The sequence below is a fragment of the Narcine bancroftii genome, chromosome 13 (assembly GCF_036971445.1).
Source record: "Narcine bancroftii isolate sNarBan1 chromosome 13, sNarBan1.hap1, whole genome shotgun sequence".
Taxonomy (NCBI): domain Eukaryota; kingdom Metazoa; phylum Chordata; class Chondrichthyes; order Torpediniformes; family Narcinidae; genus Narcine; species Narcine bancroftii.
Window position 1 is genome coordinate 8860756 of NC_091481.1, and position 24757 is coordinate 8885512.

At 42.8% G+C, this 24757-nt stretch overlaps 1 protein-coding gene and 1 long non-coding RNA gene across 5 annotated transcripts in view; one reads left to right on the forward strand and one right to left on the reverse strand.

The window, feature by feature from the left end:
• The window catches only part of LOC138748237 (uncharacterized), an 85543-nt gene extending 81735 nt beyond the window's left edge, over positions 1-3808 (forward strand). For both annotated transcript variants that reach the window (XR_011347893.1, XR_011347892.1), the window contains exon 4: positions 3521-3808. This is a non-coding gene — a long non-coding RNA (uncharacterized lncRNA). The remainder of the gene's footprint in view (positions 1-3520) is intronic.
• The window catches only part of plxna4 (plexin A4), a 544272-nt gene that overhangs the window by 41594 nt on the left and 477921 nt on the right, over positions 1-24757 (reverse strand). For all 3 annotated transcript variants that reach the window (XM_069908052.1, XM_069908051.1, XM_069908053.1), the window contains exons 23-27: positions 23876-23942; positions 23382-23528; positions 7228-7387; positions 4467-4570; positions 992-1091 (exon numbers count right to left, since the gene is read on the reverse strand). In XM_069908052.1, coding sequence (XP_069764153.1) covers positions 992-1091; positions 4467-4570; positions 7228-7387; positions 23382-23528; positions 23876-23942 — 578 coding nt within the window. The remainder of the gene's footprint in view (positions 1-991; positions 1092-4466; positions 4571-7227; positions 7388-23381; positions 23529-23875; positions 23943-24757) is intronic.

The window sequence follows — 24757 nt, forward strand, 5'->3', positions numbered from 1 at the left end:
TTAATCCTGCTACACTGGAGATAGTGCAGAACCTCACATCTGGATCACTAATTGGAACCCCTACTGGAGCAGGATCAGACACAACCTTTGTGTGTGTATTGTTTAAGAACCTGCAGGGTGCCTTTAGGTCCAGCTATGCAGATTCCTGTATCCACAGAGACCTTACCTCAGCATTCGTCATAGGAGGGCAAAAATCAACACAAATGTGCATTTTCATTGAGCTTTGGATGAAAAAGAAGGGAGGGCAAATTGGTTGATACCAGAGTGGTTTATGTTGCTGAACTCCTGTTAGAATGCTCAGAATATTTATCACTCCTCACCAAAGCAGATGAGGAAATTAAATATAGCTAGAATTTAAAAAAAACTATTCAGTAAAATTGACCACGAGATATGAGAGCAGAAGTAGTCCATTCTCTAATTCAGCACCATTCCCCCGTCTTCCCCCATAACCCTGACTATTTAATTACCCATGAATCTCTGCCTCAAAGACCCAGCCTCCAGCCATCCGCGGTAGTGAATTCCAGAGGTTCACCACTCTCTGGCTAAATAAATTCCTCTGTGAATGACGAGTGTAAAAGTGCATTATCAGCCTGCCGTGCTCACTGGGACTGGCCTGTATGCAAGTCCAAGCACACAGCAAAGTGACTGACTCTGTGACATCCCTTGAAATGGATGCATGCCATTCAGCTGAAGGTCATTTAGTGATGAGGCAACAAATGATGGCTCTCTATTCAAAGCAAAAACAAAACTGGAGAGCATGAGCCAATTGAACCGGAAAATATCTTTTTGTGTAAATCGCCTGTCATTCCAGTTGTTAATCAGCTTTCTGCTTCCCGATCCAAAATAATAACTGAGCCGCAGTCTGTCAGCCAGTAGACAGACCTGAAGGATCAGAGGAGAGTGAGGGTTTATTTTTTTTGTTTTGGAGTTGTGTGAAATGGGAGAAGGGCAGTCAGTGGTGGGGTGAAGAGGATTTGACAGAAGAACTCACCATATTTGCTGGCTGAGGTTCGTGAGACAGTGGAATTATTCACAGCGTTGTATGCCGTTGTTTGTTTGGGAACCAGTGCAACCACTGAGCCATCTGTCACCTATGGGGGGGGGGGGGGGTGGGGGGGTTTGGAGAGAGAGGAAAAAAAGATGGAAAACTCATCAAGCAACGCAAAAACTTTGCATTTAGTTCAGTAATAGATATCTGGAGGAGACTGCCAGTCAGAAACCCAGCTAAGGGACTCAGTTATGCAGGCAGCCACAGAAAATGTAAGGAAGGATTATTGTCAACAATTCTGAAGATTTAGTGAAACATGATCTTTCTTAATTTGAATTTGTGTAACAGCAGGAGCCAGCAGAGACAACAAGGACCTGCACCTAACATCACTGTTCAGGCACCCATTTTCTGCAAAGTCTATAAGTTGCTTTGGAACAGACAGTACAGTTTCAACTCCCTCCTATATTGCCCGTATATTTGGTTTATTAATTCTAGTCTTGGATTCTTGCCTGCATGGATTACAATTTCAGGTTTCATGGCAGCAAGTTCCAAGTGTTAATGAAAACAAGTCCCAGGCACCAGTGCTATCAGCAAGGAAATGATGATCATGTAGATTGATAATTGCAAAACCCAATTTAGATGAAATAAATTGTATTTTTCACAGATGCCACAATAGGAAAATGAAGGTTTTTTAGTCCACTAGAAAAAGAAAGTGGCAATTCTTCATAAAGGTCCAGATCCTAGCAATTTGGGTTCTAGAAGGAAGCCATTTGGTCCATCTTTTCCATACCGACCAATTAAGGAATACATACTCAGATTCATGCCAATTCCCATTTCTGCACTTTGTAATATGATGAGATTTTGAACTCCTCCATCCTTTGAGACAACTTGCTCTGATACTTGTACCAAAGAGGGCATCAGTTTAAGGTGAGAGGAAGAAATTTTGAAGGTGATTTCAGGGGCACTTTTTTTGTAAACAGAATTGAGGTTGATTTCTGAAACTTGCTGCCAGAGGAGGTTTGAGACATTAAACAGGCACATAAACAGCTAAGACTTAGAAAGATAGAACCTAATGTTCTAATGTTGGCAAATAGGATGGTATAGATGGGCAGAATGGTTGTCAATACATGTGGTCTGCCTGTTTCACAGCTGTACAATCTATGACCCAAAGGTGCAAAAAGTTTTGCATTAAAGTGTTTACATGGAGTAGAACGAAACATTATGAAACTGTTCGATTTGACGTTTTTCACCTGGTTACCCATTGTATTACTGTCATTATTAATTTAATTTTCATTCTTTCTGTCTCAAGCAGAACTCAAGGAGGTGGGCAGATAAGTAGGATCAAACAGATCAAATAGTTTAGGGTTGATAAGTTAAATGAGTTCATTCTGTGGTGATAAAAGTCAAAGGGTTTTGCAGCACAGAAACAGGGTCTTCAGCAAAAGTGTCTAAGATAGTTCTAGTTGTCTGCACTTGGTTCATATCCCTCTATTTTTTTTTCTTTCTATGGACTTGTCCAAATGTCTTTTGCACGTAATTACACCACTTCCACCCCCCACACCACCACTTACTTCCTCTGGCTGCTTTATCCATATACCCAGGACACTGAAAGAAATCGTGTTCCTCAGATCCCCTTTCAATCTTCCCCCTCTTACTTTAACCAATGGCATTTGGTTTTATACTGTGGCCATTCACTTCATCTATGCCCTTCATGATTTTACAAACCTCTGTAAGGTCACATCTCTGCCCCTTTTGTCGAGGGAAGATAGTGCTAGCTGATCCACATTTGGATTTTGCTCAAAGTTATGACAGTCTAGAATAGCTTCAGGGTGATGTCAGAATGTCCAACACTTAGACTCAACTGGGAAGTGGGGCATTCACTGACTTACCTCCAAAAGAGTTAAGGCAATACAGGAAGATTCAAAACTCTGGAGGGAGTACTGCAGGAACCACTCACTCAAGTCCAGTCTAGCATCAAGCCGCATCTTAAACTTTGGACAAAGCCTGCCCCACAAGTACTTAAACCATTCTGTTCCCCATTCCTTGACATGACAAATTTGAAATGACCTTTGCATATCTCGGTAAGAACCTCCCTACCCTAGTAGCCAACATTAGTGCCATCTTCCTGACCACACAATCTTCCTCTGTTGTTCCTCTGTAATCTTTCTACAGGCTGTTTAATCATTCAACTTTTGTAACAAGACAACATCTTCCCTCAAAACCAGTTGCTGGTGCAGGGAATTTCAGGATCTGGTGAGCTAAGCATGTTTTGAGCAGGTGCGTTGGGAGAGGGGTTTTGTGGTGTGATATTAATCCATTAATTTCCTTGGGTTCTGGGTAGAGAATTCCCATGGTTTTGACCTGGTGATGATAAAAGGACAGTCTGCATCAGGATGACATATGAGATGGAAAATAATCTAAAGAGGATGATATTCCAATTTGGTGTTCTGCATAATTCTTGGGATCAAATCTTTTTGTACTATTACTTCAGGAACAATTCATATCCTACCTTTTGTGTCCATGTATCTTTAGAAGGAGCATGAGTCAAAGCAACACTTCTGATACGTGGAAAGAAGTGGATTTAACCTAACATCTGAAGTTCAAACCGCGTTTGTGCCAAGGTGAAGGAAGATCTAGCTTTGGAACAGCCTAACTGCACCTGGTTGGATGCAGAAGGCACAACTGCCTCTGGATTAGTCTTGGTTGAAGTCAGATCTATCAGGTAAAGGGAAAGCATGTTTCCCCCAACCCCCTTCCACCCAAGGCAAGAAATAAAACAAACACGTTTCAACTGAGAGTAATGATAAATAGTCTGCAGCCCACTGTGTCCAATTGCTCGTACAACACACTCACTCTGAGCATAAATACGAGACGGCATTCATATCAACCCCATGCCCCTGGAGTCAAGTGGCATATCTTTATTTAAATTGAATGGACCCTGACAGAAAGCCTTGTGCACATGGCCATCAAGCAAGGCTTTGTTATTTATTAGCAGACCCTGAGCTCCCACAATATGGAAAATTACATATGCTCAAAATCATAAATATTGTTGATGGAAAACTGAAAACTATCATTTTCAATATTTTGCCTGCCCTGTACTGCAAGAGCATTAACAACCTCAGAGATTTTGACAGGATTTGTCAAGGATAACTTGCCCTCTCCAATGAAAGAATTAACTCCTGTCTTCATTATCGCATCTCTAATCCAATCAATTTCTAATCTGTTTTTCCTTTCCACCTCCTCACTGACAGTCAACACTGTGACATTTAATTTTAACACCAATGTGGTCCAAAGTCAAATCCCTAATTTAGCAGTTGATGGCTTATCTCCCAAATTATTTGCACATTAATGGAGAAAGGATGTTTCTATCAGAGGAAGGATTCTGCAATTTGCACGGCAGGCAGCCAGCCCTTCCAATTTCATTCTCTTCCTCTCCCAGTAGCATTGACTGACAGCTGACCCAGAAGAACCACCTCACCTGATAATGCGCCAAGGTGTTCAGCCTCTTCCAGTCATTCTCTAACTTCGTGGTGATATCTTCGTCCTGCAGAATCACCCTGGTCATTCTTCCCTGCCGCCATTCTGCCAGATGGAGAGGATCCCGTCAACAGAACGGACATGGGGCGTTGGAGGGAGCAAGGGGGAGGAAAATTAATGACAAAAAAAAATCACAGGAGGGAGAGACATGGATCAAAAGCAAACAGGGACTTTGTATACTTCAGGGGGAAATCACAACTACACAAACAGAAGGAAAAAAAATCTCATTTACCTTGAAAGATGTCTATAAATGGTTTCACTGACCCACAGTGACCTTTACGGGTCATCCATGATCCACAGTTTATTTCTACGACGGTGCAGGTAAGGCAGCCTAAAGTAGCTACTAACATTTTTAAGAGCATTTTATTTTCTTTCGACCTGATTCAATCTTCCCTGGAGTGCTAACAACTCAGGTTGTGTTACAACCCACATTGTCCTAAGATCTCACTCAAATGCTCATCTTTTATGAATCAGCCCAGAGGATGATTGCAAACAAACTACACTGCTGTGTGTTCGAATTCCTGCACACCCTTTTATGCTCTGCCTCCTCACCCAGCCCCACATCCCTCAAGGTTTCCTGAGTCCCTTCAATGTTGGTCTCTTGAACAGATGAGATTGTAATTGCTCCACCATAGGTTCCAGGAAGTCAGCCACCTTGACCTGATGCTCTGGACTTCCCACTCCAAGCTGATCGATCACCTTATGACTCTCTAATCTTCGAAATTCCAACTTAAAATATAACTCTTTTCCAAGTGTTTTCTGACTTCTGCCCTAATATTTCTTAAGAAGTCACAGCATCAAATACAGTTTGATCATGTTCCTTTCAAGCCCTTTTGTTTTATTATGTTTATAGGCATGATTTAAATGTAATTATTGGTGTACAACACCTGTGCACACCACATGTGCGTGCATTCATACCCCCACACGCACACACACTCCTATGCATACCCACGCACATGTGAACATGAACAAACTTATAAATCCAGGACCCCAGCAAGATGTGAGGCGAAGGCAGGGGCAATGAAACCAATTGAGATTGCTAACTGAATGCAGCTCAAAGACTCAAGCTGAGATCTTGCTGGACTTTTCAGCTCCACTCTGCATTTAACAGCTGAGCACATCGGTCAACAGAAGCCAGGTGTTATATGGCAAACCATGTTTGTGAACTCAAGAGCCTGGAATATTTTTTGTGCTTTTATTTCCCAAAGCAGGCTGCAGTGTTTTTAATTAGCTGGACTGTTGCCGCTACACATTTCATCTTTTCCTGCTGAGTCCCAGGCTTCCAAGCATTTTCACAAAATGCAGTCAGCCGCGATGCAGTGGGGACTGACCTCACCCAGATTTACCGGATGTGGGTCTCTCTCCAAAGACATGAGTGCATGCCAGGGGAGTGTCAGACCTTCCCACTTGAAACAATTGGATTTTGAAGGAAGCATTTATAGTTTTTTTTTGTTATTAAAAGCCAACCAAGTTTATTTTTAAATGTGAAAAGGCCAATTCCCGATGCAATCTGCTCTCTTGAAGCAGGAGCCCAGGCTGATAATCCCAACAGGAAAAGCCAGTTGAGGAGCACCAACAAGATCGGTCAACTGTGCCCAATTGAATGACGACACCCATGCTCTCTAGGCATCCTTGGCCCTATCATCTCTGTGGAAGTTAAAGAATGAGTGTGGGATTGTGGTTAGGGATTCTTAATCCAACAGGAGATGCAAGTGTCAATGGCAATGCCAGCATTTATTGTCCATCCTTAGTTGATCTAAGGAGGCAGTTGAGCACGTTGGCAGGTTTGGAATCACACGTGGACCAGACTGGACGAGGATGGCAGATTTCCTTCTCTGTAGGATCTTAATGAACCAGATGGATTTCTAACACAGCACAGCTGTTTCTCGCTTTCTGTTACTGAACAGTTTTCTTTTGCAGTTCCAGATTTATTTAATTACATGAATGTAAATTCCCCAGCTGCCAGGGTGAGATTCAAGGGTTATGGGGGAAGGGAAAGCAGGATGTTTGATATCGATGCCAATCTTTTGTCAACGTTTGTAAAGCAATTGCATTTGAAAAGCACCTTTTGCAACCTGAAGAGGTCCCAAAAGCCTCCTTACAATCTATGAAGTGGTGTAGCCAGTTTGTGCACCTTAATGTCCCAGAAAGAGTAGGGATTGGTCAGGTTACCTGAGTTTAAGCATCGAGCTCTTCCACAAATTGGCAACCTGGGATCTGTCTGGGAGAATCGGTTGGGTTGGGTTGTTGTGGGGTGAGGGGGAGGGGGGGGCGGGGTTAATGTTTCACCTGAAACACAGCACCACTCCTTCTGTACTATACTGCTCCCTGGGTGCATCAGCCTGGATTTGACTGCTTGGGTCTCCAGGGTTGGTCTTGAACTCGCTAAGGTTACGGCCAGAACTGTGTCCCTAAAAGTGAAAATAAGAGCAGGATGCGGCCAGTCAGCCCCTTAAGCCTATCCAACCATTCAATCTGATCATGGCTTCTGCACCTCTTCTGTGCCAGATGCCCAAAAGACACAGGCTCCTTATTTTCCTACTTCTTTCAATGCCCCTGATGATCTGACCTCCACAACTCCCTCCCTGCCAAATCCAGAGACTCTGAAGAAAAAAATAAAGAGCAACTGTGTCAGAATGCATTCAAAAGGTCAGACAGTGGATGGCGTGGGAAGGTTCTCTTTCCTCAGTGACAGTCCTTACCCAAATCCATATCAGCGGCTTTTGGTCGATGAGAGCACGGTAAATTCTTGAAGATGGCATCCAAAATCTTTTCCTTGACCTGGGTGATAGTGTCACAATTTAAAGTCTTTGTGGAAATCTCAGGACTATTCTCATTATCTGGATTAACACAATTCAGAACCTAAAAAGACACAAAGCAAAAGGTATTAGAAGAAAAAGTATGAGTGATAAAATGTAGATTTCTTTATTGGAGCCATGAGAGGCTGCATAATGCTGAAATATGGAGTTCAAAACAAGCTCCTAGAGGAACTCAGCAGCCATGGAGGGGAATAGATGTTCGCCATTTTGTCATGGTGCCCACTGCAGCCATGGTGCATCAATGGTGGAAGAGACAAATAAATTGGGTGAAGACTGAAAAGGTTATAAGAGCATAAGAAATTGAGGCAGGACTAGGCCATCTGATCCTTTGAGCCTGGACCACCATTCCATAGAACAATCATGGCTGATCTGGCAGTTCCATTTACATTTCTGTTCTCCTGCTATGACTCTTCATTCTCTTTACTCCTCAAAAATCTATATGTGACTGAAATACATTTAATGAGGGAGCCTCTATAGTTTCATTGGGCAGATAATTAATTTCACAGGTTCACGACTCTTTATCTATTTACCTCTGTCTTAAATCTACTCCCCTGAACCTTGAGGCTATGTCCCCAAGTTCACAATCTCTCCTCATTCTGCACAGCCTTCAAAGAAGGATCATTTTCAAGACTTGCATTGAGAATTTACTTCACACAGTAGACAATTCATCCACTTCATGGTTGCAGAAACAAGCTATTGGTGGGATGAGTGAGAGACAACAGGTAGACAGTTATAAGACATGTTGTGAGCCAAAGAGGAAAGGTGAGACAGCAACAGATGGGATAGGAATGAAAAAGAGTGGGATAACCAAAGAGAAACACAGAGGTATTATCTGTACAAAGTGAAGGGGAGAGAGTTTAGGGGAGACACCAGGGGTAAAATTTTTTTTATACAGTGTGTGGGTGCATTGCCAGGGTGGTGTGGAAGCTGAAACATTAGGGGGTTTTAAGAGACTCTTAGACAGGCACATGGATGGAATAAAAATAGAGGGTTATGAGGTAGGGAGGGTTTTAATTTATTTGGATAGGTATATATAGGCCAGCACAACTGTGGTGGTACACCACTGGCCTACTGCAGGGGGCAACCTCTGTACCTGCAGGAGTGTAAGGGGACAGGACAACACCTGGACAGCTGCCAATCAGTCGGCCTGAATGGATTAAGCTCCACTTAGTTGGGTGTCAATCACCCTCCGGAATATAAGCCTGTGTCGACCTCCTGAGGCCTCACACAGAGTTGCTGCACCCACAGCCAGCCTGGATCTGTGGAAGTCTTTGTGGATTAAAGCCTGTTGTACAGTCTTTACCTTGTGTGTGTCTGATTCTGTCTAACAGCGCACCACAACAACATCATGAGCCAAATAGACTGTACACTGCTGCAAAGTTCTATGTTCTATTCAAGAATAAAATGGGATAGAACAAAATATGTAAAGGGACAAAATTCAGGGGAAGGAGCAGCAAAAATAGAGTCAGAAAGTGAAACTGGAGCTGCTGGAAGAAAGAGCTTCAAAGGACATTAACACAAAATCTATGAACATCGTTAGTAAGTCACAAAAATCTGTAGAACATTGTTAGGTCTGTCATATAAGTCACGTGAACACATTTCGGAGATCTGCAGACACAGTAAAACACGATCTCTTTTTCCTCAAACCTCGAGGAAGGGCTCAGACCTAAAACGTTGGCTATACTGTACATCTTTACCTCCCATGCACACTGTGAGACCTGCTGAGTTCCTCCAGCATTTTTGTGTTTTTACATTGCTACTGCACTTTGGCACCACCAATGAACCCTTTATTGTGAAAGGGCAATGCAGATCGATAGAGTGCTTCTAAGGGTATGAACAAAAGCTATTTCATCTTCCATTTCATTGTTATGTACAGCAGCAGCAGACTCCACCACAGATTTCAACTCTGCCTCGCCCTCTACGCCACCTCCCACAGAAGCACATTTAATGAATTGGCAGGAACCATGAGACAGGCAGGGTAACAACCAAGTTGCCAGCTCTCATCTCACTTACAAGCTCGTGCTTCCAGTTAACAATCAATGGCCGGACATGTGTCATGCCAGCGTGATGTGACGGTGCATGCCAGAGCAACCAGTCTCATCCGATGCGCTTCATGAACAGCAGGTCACCACTTAGCCACTGCAAGAGCACATGTTCCTTGTCAGACAGGACTGATTTAAATCTTAGGCAACATCTCATCAACAGTAATGCTGCAGGTAAATCAGTGCAACTAGCAAGTCTCGAGGAGTACGTGATATTACTGGCCCAACTTTTGCAGGGCACTGGATTGAACTGATTTGTTTATTTATTGTCACGTGTATCAAGATACAGTGACAAACTTTGCTTTGCATCCTTTCCAGGCCAATCAATGCTGCAGAGCAGTGGTTTTTAAACGTTATATTTCCACTCACATACCACCGTTAAGTAATCCCCCTTACTAATCACAGAATACTTATGGCAGAAGGATTACTTACGGTGGTATGTGAGTGGAAAGAAAAAGGTTGAAAACCACTGTTTTTATCGTACCTAATTGACTCATTATGTACACTGTTTCATAACTCCAAAGGAAATGGGCCGATGACAATTTTTCTCAAGCAAAATATTTCAGTAACAATTGGGTCTAGAGCAGTAATTCTCAACCTTCCCTTCCCACTCACATCCCACCTTAAGTAATCCCTTACTAATCACAGAGCATAGGGATTACTTAAGGTGGTATGTATGTGGAAAGTAAATGTTTGAAAACCACTACTGTAGAGCATTGGATTGGAGGTCGATCCACAGCGGTAGAGTGGATCACTGGGGTCTCCCTACCCCCATCGACGTGATCTACTTGATCGTGGTCTGAGGAAGGCATGCAAAATCATTGAGGACTCCTATCACCCAGCCTGCAAGATTTTTCCGCTACTTCTGTTGGGCAAGAGATACAGGAGGATCAGAGCCAGCACCACCAGGCTGAGGAACAGCTTCTTCCCACAAACAGTGAGACTATTTAATAATAAAATTCATTTATTCTAATAATTGTATTTTCATACAGTGCATATGTGTTATGTTTGCATGTTTTTGTACCTTCAGTTGAAACAGTGCAAGGGTCATGAATACAAATGAGAAAAAATAAATGACCAGGCAAAATAAGATGCAGAGCTAATCTAATGAAAGTTTTAGAACTAAAATTTGAACTTATTGCCTTGTGTTTTTTGATGCCATGGCGTAGCTGAGACCATTCAGGCTGTCTTCTCTGTACTAGTCCTTTGAAACATCTACCTGCTCTTTCCCACTCCCTACAATTTTCAACCCTATTGAAAATTTATCCAGTTCCTTCATACTGAGCATTTCAAGTCACTGTTCACAGAAGAGATTCCCCTCACCTCCAGCTCTTTTAACAGAATTTGCCCTTTCTGGATTACAATATCCTCCCTGCCTGGTCAAAACCATTCAGACTTTTGGATCTCTTCACTAAATCACCTCTTTACACTCCTTGTCCTTTGGAGGACAATATCAGCTTCTGTCCCCACATTCCTAGCACCATCCTCATATATCTCCTTTGCGAACCAGCACCCAGGCGTCAGATCACCCCGGGGATAAACTGCCTAAGGAGGTAGTATCATTGCCGATTCGTTTTGAATCGACGTACTGGTTTGCCCAATGTGAAAGGGACAGGGGGTATGCAGGATGTCACCGCTGGAGGATAGGCACCCCTTTGCTCTGGGATGCCAGGTGGTGAGTGTGAAAGGATGCAAAGAACTGATTAACTGGTCCAATGTGAATGGCAAAAAACATTATTTTGAACTGGTTCGTTGAACTGCCAATTTACTGTTTAGATGATGTGAAAAGGGCTATTTTCTCAGAGCAGAGGCGGCTGAGGGGGAAATAAGTGAAGCATACAAAATAATGAGGAAATGCATAGGATAAACAGTGAGAAACTCTTCTCCTCAGCAAAGGTGTCAAAATGACCACCAGACACAGGTTGAAGGCAAAGAATGGAATTTTTAATATTTTTAAAATTTAAATCTTTAAAAATTGACACACAGCATGGTAACAGGCCTTTCTGGCCACGAGCCTATGTCGCCCAATTAACCTACAACCCGGCACATATTGAAGAGTGGGAGGAAACTCATGCAGGCATGGGGAGAATGTACAAACTCCTTACAGACAGTGCCAGATTCAACACTTGGGTCTCTGGCACTGTAATAGTGTTGGACTAGCGGCTACATTAACCATGCCACCCCACATTTGAGGAACTTTATCTTTTAATGACTAATTTGGAATCTGGAACACACTGCCTGAGAGATGGTTGAGGCAGATACTCTCACAACCTTTAATGAGCACTTAGATGAGCACGAAACACTGACATGGAAGGCCATGGGCTACGTACTGGGAAATGGGATTGATATAGATAGGCTCTTGATGGTTAACGTGACCATGGTGAGCCGGAGGGCCTGTTTCCATGCTGTATGACTCAACTCGCACTAATGACTACAACTTGCCAATCAATCTTCAGGCACCAATCCTCTGCCACAACAGAGCCATTACATTTCAAAGAGATAAAATCTGAACCAGGTCCCTCAACAGGAATGTATTATCCAGTCAGGTGTTAATTAAATTGTCAACAGCAGCAAAGAATGGCACATCAATATCTGAGAGATTACAGATTCCCAACACCCCCACACCTCCAAGCCCAACTCCCCCTCCCAGACAATCTGCATCACAAAACACCGAGGGAACAGAAGAATCAGCTCTCCGCAGGCCACTACAGGCGCCTTGTAGGAAAGTGCAAATGTTCCAGCTCCTTTGTAAAAGATTTGCTGCTTGTAAACTGAGGAACAGATGAACTTTGCAAACATGCTGCCTTTTGCATGTGTGCAAGCTGCTTTCCTCTGACAAATTTATGGAGTTGCTTTTAAAGAAACAAAGGGAACAGGCAGAGCAAACCAAAGCCTGTGGAGCATTAAAGGCTTTACACCCAGTTCTGGAACTAATGAAGCAGCACAATGAGTCCGGGTGGTTGATTTAGTGTGAGGACCTCATATTTTACTTCTTTCTGATTAGTCTTCCATCCTCTTCAATTGTTTTCAAGACACTTTACTCTTGCCTTTTGTTCTGCATACAGCTGGCTTCTTGACCTCACTGTCAGCTTCATCTCAGTCAACACCTGTTCAGAAAGTCATGGTTCATGGGCCAGATTAGAGCACAACCTGAGCAGATGCTCATTGCGTCTCCTGGCTAGGACTACTGCCGTTCGGACAATGCATTCTAAACAAATCCACATCATCATAAAAGGTCTTGAGGTGTGAACATAGGGATTGGATTTCCCCATGCGATCTCAGTCAATGCATCCTCTTAACTAAGGGTATGATACAAAAATGGGTGACCTGGCCATCAACCGCATTAATGTTGGGGTTGGCGGCTGTCCTGTGAACTGTGGATCTCAGTCCTGCGGTCTGTTCTTTGGAAGTCACCCACAGTTTTGGGACCTGTACCATAACTTGTGTGTCAGCTATCACATTCATGCTAGATCACTAGATGCAGTGCATCTAAAATTTCATGCCCTTAGAACCATAGATCACTTTGGCTTGGCTTCGCGGACGAAGATTTATGGAGGGGGTAAATGTCCACGTCAGCTGCAGACTTGATTGTGGCTGACAAGTCCGATGCGGGACAGGCAGACACGGTTGCAGCGGTTCCAGGGGAAAATTGGTTGGTTGGGGTTGGGTGTTGGGTTGTTCCTCCTTAGTCTTTTGTCAGTGAGGTGGGCTCTGCGGTCTTCTTCAAAGGAGGTTGCTGCCCGCCGAACTGTGAGGTGCCAAGATGCACGGTTTGAGGCGATATCAGCCCACTGGCGGTGGTCAATGTGGCAGGCACCAAGAGATTTCTTTAGGCAGTCCTTGTACCTCTTCTTTGGTGTACCTCTGTCACGGTGGCCAGTGGAGAGCTCGCCATATAACACGATCTTGGGAAGGCGATGGTCCTCCATTCTGGAGACGTGACCCACCCAGCGCAGCTGGATCTTCAGCAGCGTAGACTCGATGCTGTCGGCCTCTGCCATCTCGAGTACTTCGATGTTAGGGATGAAGGCGCTCCAATGAATGTTGAGGATGGAGCGGAGACAATGCTGGTGGAAGCGTTCTAGGAGCCGTAGGTGATGCCGGTAGAAGACCCAAGATTTGGAGCCGAACAGGAGTGTGGGTATGACAACGGCTCTGTATATGCTTATCTTTCTGAGGTTTTTCAGTTGGTTGTTTTTCCAGACTCTTTTGTGTAGTCTTCCAAAGGCGCTATTTGCCTTGGCGAGTCTGTTGTCTATCTCGTTGTCGATCCTTGCATCTGATGAAATGGTGCAGCCGAGATAGATAAACTGGTTGACCATTTTGAGTTTTGTGTGCCCAATGGAGATGTGGGGGGGCTGGTAGTCATGGTGGGGAGCTGGCTGATGGAGGACCTCAGTCTTCTTCAGGCTGACTTCCAGGCCAAACATTTTGGCAGTTTTCGCAAAACAGGACGTCAAGCGCTGAAGAGCTGGCTCTGAATGGGCAACTAAAGCGGCATCGTCTGCAAAGAGTAGTTCACGGACAAGTTTCTCTTGTGTCTTGGTGTGAGCTTGCAGGCGCCTCAGATTGAAGAGACTGCCATCCGTGCGGTACCAGATGTAAACAGCGTCTTCATTGTTGAGGTCTTTCATGGCTTGGTTCAGCATCATGCTGAAGAAGATTGAAAAGAGGGTTGGTGCGAGAACACAGCCTTGCTTCACGCCATTGTTAATGGAGAAGGGTTCAGAGAGCTCATTGCTGTATCTGACCCGACCTTGTTGGTTTTCGTGCAGTTGGATAAATCTTCGCTAGGATTCTCCTAAATAGAATAATACCTAGTGTCGCCGAGAATGTTCTCCCAGAATCACAGTGCGACTTTCGCGCAAACAGAGGAACTACTGACATGGTCTTTGCCCTCAGACAGCTCCAAGAAAAGTGCAGAGAACAAAACAAAGGACTCTACATCACCTTTGTTGACCTCACCAAAGCCTTCGACACCGTGAGCAGGAAAGGGCTTTGGCAAATACTAGAGCGCATCGAATGCCCCCCAAAGTTCCTCAACATGGATAGATCACTACAGAACAGAAAACAGGCCATTTGGCCCTTCTAGTCTATGCTGAAAAACGTACCACTGACCTGCACCCATTCCATAACCTTCAGACTTCTCCCCTCCATGCATCCATCCAGTTTATTTTTAAAACTTAAGAGTGAGCCCGCATTTGCCACATAAGATGGCAACTTGTTCCACACTCTCCTAATGTTCCCCCTAAACCTTCCCCTTTCACCCTAAAGCTATGTCCTAAGTGGAAAGAGCCTACTCGCATTTCCTCTGTCTATATCTCTCATAATTTTGTAAACTTCTATCAAATCTCCCCTCATTCTTCTTCGCTCCAAGGAGTAAAGTCCTTACCTGTTTAATCTTTCCCTGTAACTCAACTCCCGAAGACCTGGCAACATTCTAGTAAATCTTCTCTGTACTCTTTCAACCTTACTGATATCCTTCCTGTAGTTTGGCAACCAGAACTGTGCACAATACTCCAAATTTGACCTTGTTTGCAAAGATTTCCTCATCTCTCATGATCTCTGGAATTTAAAAAATATAAATGTATCTGCTCAGTCCTTCTGCATGGTCCCAAACTGAATTTCTGCCACCTATTTATCTTTAAATCCTGTCTGATTGACTAAGTTTTTGGTTACCCTACAATTATTTATGTGGCTTCGTCCCTTAATCCTGTGACACTTTGCTATGTTAAATGCACTCTATAAATTATTCTGCCGTGGTTTTATTTGTGTGTTATAGAATTAAAGGGATAGTTAGAGAAGCATCAAATGGTGTTGGTTAAAGAAGAAAACCTGAAGATGCAGGGATCTTGTGCAGTGCATTCATGTGCTGGAGAAACTCAGCAGATCACACAGCATCCATAGGAAGCAAAAGGCAGTCAATGTTTCAGGACTGAGCCCTTCATCAGGAGTGCTGAGAATGTCCAGCTCCTTATTCAGTCGCCTGCTGGATATTCTCAGCACTCCTCAAGGAGAGCTCAGGCCCAAAGCATCAACTGCCCTTGGCTTCCTGTGCATGCCGCATGACCTTCTGAGTTTCTCCGGGACTTTTGCATACTGCGGCAAAGGTTCTGAAGGTATTATAGAAGTGGGCGTTCGATATAACTACAGATGCAAGAAATCCAAAATAAAAACAGAAAATGCAGAGAACACTCAGAGGTCAGGAAGCATCGGGAAGTGGACGGTTTTGTGGAAGATAAAGTAACATACCAACATACGAGTCCTGCTTTTCCAGGATCTAGAATGTGCACACAAAGCACCAAGGTTCAACTTATTGTCAAGTACACAAGATACACAAAAAACATTCCCTTGTTGGCACTGTAAAGGCAAACAAAGAATCTGCACGTGATCCAGCGCCATTATTAAAACAACGAGAAGTAAGAGAGTCCCTTCAAAGACATCGCGTGGCCGTGGATCTTGCTACCCATTCTGATACAGCCGCCACCCATAACCTCTGCAGTTGCACGACCTCAATTTCTTCTTTATCTATTTAATTATGAACCACCTGATTATCTCATGCATGGCCTGGAGAATGTAAAGTACACCAGACTATTTCACTCAGGCTGGCACCATCATACTGGCAATAGATGGAATTGACTATCAATGAGATGAGGGTTCATCATCCTCTTTTGTGTGTGACAGCTATCAGCTTTGAAATCTATCAGCTATTGTCGGGTGTTATCATTCAACGTGCAGATTCCATGGAGCCTGTCTCTTGAATTGTAAAGACTGCTGCTTTCAATTAAATGCTATGTGGTGGGTACATTCACACAGGCTGCCTGAGATGTTCATTTTATGAAGTGTTGCTGTGAGGAATAGTTTCCAGATTGCTGATTATACAGTTTGACTGAAGTTTGTCTGTCAAGGTCACATCTAGTATGGGCTATGTTTTGTGCCATCATCAAACTCTGTAAGAAAAGCCAAGGGGTCTCCCCATCCTCCCCAGGTTGTTGACCCACAACTTCATTAGCGATAAAAAAAACACACAAGGACAGCTGACACAGAAATCTTAAGCAATCAGTTATGGTTTTTTTTGCATAGCCACGGTGCTTTAGGAAATTATTCTCAATTTCCCAGAATGCAGTCGACGTAAAAAAAAATTGGAGCAGGAATAAGGACTATTCCCGTTCCAACAGTTTACCTCCTCAACTCCTAGTTATTTTCGTGGATTGCCTGCAGTATAAATTGAACTGGATGAATAGGATGTCCAGCCTCCTTAAATACCACACTTCAGGTATTCTGTCTAAACTTGCAGTGTGATACGAAAATTTGGAGTTTTGGTCATTCCTGTGCGAATGGCCACTCCCAGAAGGTAGGGAGACACTCCAGAATGGAAAAATTACGCAGGTACTATGTAAAAAACTTAAATGAGAGATTGGAGGGACACAACAGGTCAGGGAGCATCCTGAAAGAAGGAGTCACCATTTCAGGTCAAGACCGCATCTCGAGACTGATGTGGGAAGGGTGCAGTAGAAGTCCAAAAATTCGGACTGCTCAGAAATTGTATGTCCGAGTTTTTGGATTTTCCAGATTCTCAGGCAGTGCTTTTAAAATTCAAATTTAAGGAGGAATAAAGGAGAAGAACGTAATTTTTTAATAGTTTATTCATTAGCAAATTAGCATGCTTCATTTATAAAAATGGGCAGTTTTAAAGAAAAATAATGTGGCCACTTGTTGCCGCTGAGCATCCGTGGTGCTTGCACATGCACACACGCACAGAAAACCCTGTTCAATTTAGAAAGTTTGAGAGTTTTATAAAAGTCCATATTCTTCGATGGTCCGGATTTTGGCATCCGGATTTTTAGATCTACTGTAGAGAGCAAGAACGGACTACGGGTTGGGGAAGAGCTGGGTACAAAGAAAAGTTGGAGGGACTTAGCTGGTGAAGAAATAAACAGTCAATGCTTAAAGTCTGATCCCAATCTTTCCCAACCCCATAATCTCTGCTCCTTTCCAGCCATCTCCCCCACTTTTTACATTCACTATTTCCCCTTCCGATTTTAGTCTTGAGAAATGGACAGTCTTGACTGTCCATTTCCCTCTATGGCTGATGCCTGTCCTACTGAGTTCTCATTGTTTTGCTATCCATAGGCCTGCTTCAGCATACATAGGCTCTTCTAACCACAGTGCGGTGAAAGCTTGCCACTTTTACATCTCTTCGGCCTCCTCTTCTTCAGATCTTCAGGAATCAATTTATGGAGTTACCAACTTCATCACCTCTCGCCCAGCCACGATGTTAGGCATTCAATGCCACTTGATTTGATGTCCAATCGTGTAGAAAGTGCATTAGCATTATGAGTTTCACTGAGTGCTTTTCGGTGTGGTGTTTCTATGCATTTGAGTATAAATTCCTCCAAAAGGTAGTAGACACAGCCCAGGACATCACAGGCAAAACCATTGAGAACATCTACAGGGAACGCAGCTGTAGGAAAGCAGCAGCATCATCGAAGATCCACACCACCAAGCACATGCACTGTTTTTGCTTCTACCAACAAAAAAGAGGTATCGGTGCCATAAGACACGCACCACCAGGTTCAGGAACAGCTGCTACCCCTCCGCTGTCAGACTCCTCAACAACAAACTCAGTCAGGGACTCATTAAAGGACTCTTACTTTTGCACCTTACTGTTTTTTTAAATTCTCTCTACATTGCACAATTTGTTTACATTTATTCATCTATTTTCATTTCTTTATTTGTTTACATGTGAATGTTATGTACAGTTATTTTTTGAATTACCAATAAAAGGTAAATTCTGCATCGCCTGCAGGTAAGTGAATCTCAGGTTTGTATGTGATTTCAAGTATGCACTCTGACAATAAATCTGAATCTGAACTCAGTGATCCGTATCCTGCTGGCTCGATGAGCTGATACCCTTTGCATTCAGCAATGTGATGTCACATGCTTAAAAGCGAACCAAGCAACTTGCTCGAAGCTCGTGTGCAGAATGACAACCAATGAAGCTTCAAAGGACTATTATCCAATAAATTCTCACTGAAACAACAAAAGGAGGTACAAGGAGAAATGACCAAAACTGTTAACAAGAATTAACACCTTGTTAAAGTAATACTGCCTCGCCTGCAGAAAAAAAGAATCTTCAGGTTGTATGTGATGTCCTTATGTACTCTGACAATAAATCTGAAATCTGAAAGATTTCGAGAGGGGAAAGGTTTAGGGAGAAACCTTGGAGTTTGGAAACTGCAGTCAAGATCACCAACCTTGGAATAAATTTGAGGAAGGACATACTGGCTTTGGAGACGGTCCAGAGGAGGTTTACTAGGTTGATCCCTGGGATGAAGGGGTTGACTGATGATGAAAGATTAAATCGTCTAGGATTGTATTCGCTCGAGTTCAGAAGAATGAGAGGAGATCTTATAGAAACATATAGGATTATGAAGGGTATGGATAGGATAGATGTAGGAAGGTTTTTTGAGCTGGCCGGGGAAACTAAAACGAAAGGACACAGTCTCAAGATTCGGGGGAGTAGATTGGACAGAGATGAGGAAAAAGAGTTTTTCCCAGAGTAGTGAATGTTTGGAATTCTCTAACCAGGGAAGTGGTTGAGGCTGCCTCATTAAACATATTTTAAATTTGGTTAGATAAATTTTTACATGATAATGGAATTAGGGGATATGGGGAGAAGGCAGGTAGGTGGAATTAGGTCATAAATTAGATCAGCCATGATGGTATTGAATGGCGGAGCAGGCTCGATGGGCCATTTTTGGCCTACTCGTGTTCCTACTTCCTATGTTCCTAAATGAATTCTGGGTGATGCAAAATGCCAGATTTACAGGAACATTGAGATCACAGATTCTAGGTTGATAGCTGTCACACACAAAAGAACCCTCGTCTCATTGATAGTCAATTCCATCTATTGCCAGTATGATGGTGCCAGCCTGAGTAAAATAGTCTGGTGTACTTTACATTCTCCAGACCATGCATGAGATAATCAGGTGGTTCATAACTAAATAGATAAAGAAGAAATTGAGGTCGTGCAACTGCAGAGGTTACGGGTGGCGGCTGTATCAGAATGGGAAGCAAGATCCACGGCCACGCAATGTCTTTGAAGGGACTCTCTTACTTCTCGTTTTAATAATGGCGCTGGATCACGTGCAGATTCTTTGTTTGCCTTTACAGTGCCAACAAGGGAATGATTTTTTGTATATCTTGTGTACTTGACAATAAGTCGAACCTTGGAGCTTTGTGTGCACATTCTAGATCCTGGAAGAGCAGGACTCGTATGTTGGTATGTTACTTTATCTTCCACAAAACCGTCCACTTCCCGATGCTTCCTGACCTCTGAGTGTTCTCTGCATTTTCTATTTTTATTTTGGATTTCTTGCATCTGTGGTTATATTGAATGTCCATTTCTATAATACCTTCAGAACCTTTGCTGCAGAATGCAAAAGTCCCGGAGAAACTCAGAAGGACATGCGGCATACACTGGAAGCCAAGGGCAGTTGATGCTTTGGTCCTGAGCTCTCCTTGAGGAATGCTGAGAATATCCAGCAGGCGCCTGAATAAGGAGCTGGATATTATCGGCACTCCTGATAAAGGGCTCAGGCCTGAAACATTGACTGCCTTTTGCTTCCTATGGATGCTGTGTGATCTGTTGAGTTTCTCCAGCACATGAATGCACTGCACAAGATCCCTGCATCTTCAGATTTTCCTCTTTACCCATGAAGGTGCTTTCAATCCCCTTCATAGCCTCCAAACTTCCAGCAAAGGTGTAAGGACATGAAGGGGCTTGAAAACAATGGCAATAATGGCATTCAAAGTCCCATTGGATCATGTGCCACATTGGGACGTTGGGTGAACTGAACTTCACGGGAGATTGGATGAAGTGGACACTGTTAAAGGAGATAGAAGTGGTAAAAGCTGCAGATTGGCGGCAGCACTGCAGATTGTTATGAAGTATAGCTACCTGTGTGACCCTGTATTGTATGGTGCTGGTAGAAGATCCAGAGTCCACACCCAGAATTTTCTCCTGACTTTCCTCCATCAGATGCTCATTTAGAGACTTCCAACATTTGCTACTTTGTAAAAAATATTTATTTCAACCAAAACCAATCTGGGTTGGTTATTTCATGCTCCTTCTTCCACTCTCTCTCCCATGATTCAAAGGTGCCAAAAGGCGAGACTATTTGAGATGAACAAATTGCGGGAGTCAAGTTTTTTCCATTATGAGCCTTGCAGAAACAGATTAAACTGCGTGGGTTACTCATTATCCCTAACGCCTCCGGGCAACAGAGCAGGTAAATTCAACCTTCAGGTAATCACAATCTTCCAACTGTAATTCCAAATAATTCCTACAGTTATCTTTCTTATTTGTGCATGAAAAAGTAATTCAGGATCTTAAAGGCATCATGACCCAAATTGTTCCAAACCTCAATGGCAGAATTGTCTCTGATCTAACTGAATATTTTCATTAGCCCTGACCTCTTTCATTCCTCTTCACCCCATTTCAGTGTCAAGAATCCTTCAGGGCAGCCTGAATGAGCAGAATACTCCTGCAGCAATCATCAAGGATCCACACCGCCGACCACACACTCTGTTCTCACTGCTACCATCAGGAAAGAGGTATTGATGCCACAAAACTCACACCACCAGGTTCAGGAATAGTTGCCACCCTTCCACCATCAGACTCTTCAACAACAAACAATCAGGGGACTCATTTAAGGACTCTTCCTTTTGCCCTTTATTGATTTGTTTTCTTTCTCTGTATTGCAGTCAGTTGTTTACATTTCTTTATTTCTTTACGTTAAGTACAGTTTTTTTGAACGACCAGTAAGTGGTAATTTTGCTTCGTGCAGGAAAAAAAGAATCTCAGAGTTGTATGTGATTTCATGTGTGTACTCTGACAATAAATCTGAGCTTTGAACTTTGATGTCAAAATGAGCAGCAAATTTACACATTTACCTAGTATCTGCCTGTCTTTGTGCTGCAGGAGGAAACTTGAGCATCCGGGGAGAAATCTACATGGTTACAGGAAGAACGAGCAAACTGCACCCAAACAGCCCCTGAGGTCTGGATTGAACCAGGCTCACTGCTACTGCAAGTCCTCAGTTCTGCTAGCTGTGCTGTCCCCTGGATCTCATGGACTCTACAGCAAACCATCTGGATGAAAAATTGCCCGAGAATTAAACAGAGCGACATTTTTCTTCTGATTAGATATTAATTCTACGTTGTACACAGTTTTTTTTGAACTATCAATAAGTAGTAATTCTGTCTCCCAAGGTTGTATATGTGTACACTGACAATAAATCTGAAATATGATGTAAGTGAAAAACTGGCTGTTTGATTGGCAGCTAAGAGTTATGTAATAGAGCAATGAAGATTCTACTGGCCTGCATGATGAATATGTGTTGGGCAACCAATGGTTCAATGGCGGGACAGAGGAGGTGAGTGGTCAAACCTCAGGATGATCTCAGATTATTGTTGCTTTCCCTCTTTACTGTGATGACACACATTCAGTGGTGATGAAGAGGGCAGATATTATGTCAAACTATTCTTTGACACACCAATTACCTGTTAGATTTGAAGTGTAATCAGCCTGAGAGCATTATCACTCAGGGATTACTGTATCCCTTAAACTGTCATGTTTCTTCAGTGTTAATTATTAATACAAGCTACAAATAAATTAACAGATTGTTTACAGGATCCTGAGCTTGCAAGAGTCCCTGCTGAAGAAATGCATAATTTACTACATTGAACGTTTAGCCCGTACAACATAGGATGTGATTCAGGCATCAAATCTGCTGTCTCCCTCTTCTCCCACAGCCACGCTCTGCTCAACACTGAACTCTCTCCATCAAAACAATTACAGAAAACTTTGGTTCTGCTTCACCTATTTCCTATCCCAAAAACAGAAAGTCAACTTATTCATCCAATAATAAAGAGTGGTGTCCTGTAAAGAAAAGATTGCTTCAGCATGAAGAGTCTAATACAGTAATCTTAAAGGAATGCACAGTGAATCAGCTTTTGGCCTGAGTCAGCACAGTGAATGAGTAATTACTAAGTCCCAGACCCTTACCCTTTTCCATTTAGCTCTGAAAATGTCATACTTTTCATCCAATTCTTTTTAGAATGTTATCATCTCTTCATTTTGCTACAACTTCCTTTCCTATCCACTGAAATCTGCTTCCTGATTGGTTGTCCAACAAACTGAATCAGGGACTTGCCCTTTATTGATATTTTCTCTCTCGCTGTATTGCACGATCAGTTTGTTTAACATTTGTTTATTTGTTTACATATGTACATTGAGTAGCAGTTTTTTTGGTACCACCAATAAGTGGTAATTTTGCCTGGCTCGAAGGTTGTTCTGTATTCTGACAATAAAATCTGAAATCAATGAAAATATTTTCTTTCTCTTCACTTTGTCAAAACTCTTCAGCATTTTTTTGAGCACCTCAAGATCAATCAGATCTTGTCACTGTTCCTTACAGCTCTACCAAACTCGGAACTAGACTATCTGACTCCTTCCACTGTAAGCACAGATCATCGACATCAGGGGCAGGACAATGTCTGCCTCAGTTGCACTGCCTCCTACTCTTTATCAACCTTTGCCCATCAATAATAATCAATCAGGGGAGGACAGCAGAGATTGCACAAGGCTTCATCCTCCCCACAAGGACAAGGTGGAAATTTTAAAAAAACACAACACAGCTTCATTTTCTCAGGTGTTTTCAGTGAGGAAAGTTCCTTCAGCAGATCACATGTGCCATTTGGCACAATGACAGCTCTTGATTGGAACTGTTTTATTTCTGTACATCCACAGGCTAGGAATAATTAACATGGATCTGTTTAACCACCCATCTGATCTCAACAGGAGTATCCTGCTCCCCCACTCCCGTGATCTGCATATATTAACACAATGGTCCTCTGAGCCATCCTGTTACCTGCACCTCATCCTCTCCCACCCCTTGTTTCCTGCGCTTGGCTGGATTCTTTGCTTACCAGTGTCTTGTAATCTATCTGCTGTCTGATGAGTTTGTCCTCGCTCAGAGAGTAGCGTGCCTCGCCTGTAATTGAGTCGATCGGCCCCTTCTCCATCTGCTGCTTGATGGCACAGAAAAGCATGTACAATGGCTCGCCTGCACACTCCTGATCAGCACAACGCACACAAGAGAGATGGGCATTAGCACAGTTGTATGTACAGATAAATTCCTCCCACCCTTCAAAACATATGGGGGTGTAACTGGGCAGCACGGGCTTGTGGGCCGAAAGGGCTTGTTACTGTGCTGTATGTCTACATTTTTTAATATAAATTAAAATCCATAAGACAGAGGTTGTAAGGTTAAGAAATAGGCCCCATTTAGAACAAAAACTAGGATTTGTCAATCGGTTCATTGATGTATCTCTGAAGTTAAAATAACGTTTTCATTTTGGCACTGAGCAAAATCTTCAGACTGCCACATCCATAGTGAGGACAGAATATTTAGTATCCTTACCTTAAGGAATTTGTACAAAAGAAATGTAAACCAGTTGGTCAGCATCTTTTCGGCCACAGATTCAGTTCTAAAATGAAAAACAAGAAAGAAACTAAGAAAGATTTAAAATTTCGTGGTGCAATTGTTCATATTTAACAGAGATGCACATTTAAGGTGTTCTTCTTCACTGACTCAGACAGACCCTGAGGGAATTAGGGAGAAATAGATGTATAATAACTTGCATTTAAATTTGAATCCAACAAGCCATTTGGCCCAACTCCTCCATGCCGACCATATTCTCTACCAGAGCTTGTCCCGTTTGCCCATATTTGGCCTATATCCCTCCAAACCTTTCCTATCCATGTACTTTTCTAAATATCTTTTAAATGTTTCCATTTTTGTAGCTTTAAAATAACTTAATCTCCTAAAGAGAATGTAATCAATAAAATTTGGCAAAAAATACTTGGGTATATTTGAACAATGATCAAAACTAAATCAGAGGTAGATTTGAAAGTTTGAACAGCAAAGTATTGCCTGAACACGGTCTCTACTGTCGGGTTGGAAGCCATGCTCCCAAATTGAACACAGATAACTTCCACTAATGACAAACTACTCTGATTTCATCATGTGAAAGGTTTTCCTATGACTGATTGAGAGAAAAATAATGGCCCCTTTCACACTTGAGTCCCACTAAATCAGCCGTTCAGTGACCCAGAATAGTAATGGAGGTTCGGCTTTTCACACTTGACCACTCCTTACTGGGGGAATGAACCCTTTCACATTTGTAAGGAGTCTTCCCTGGGGTTAGGAATGTTCTACCTTCTACCAGTGATGTCATGACGCATCGAGCGATGGTGGACCTGCCCTGAATCCTGATCAATGTATGACCTTATATATGAACAA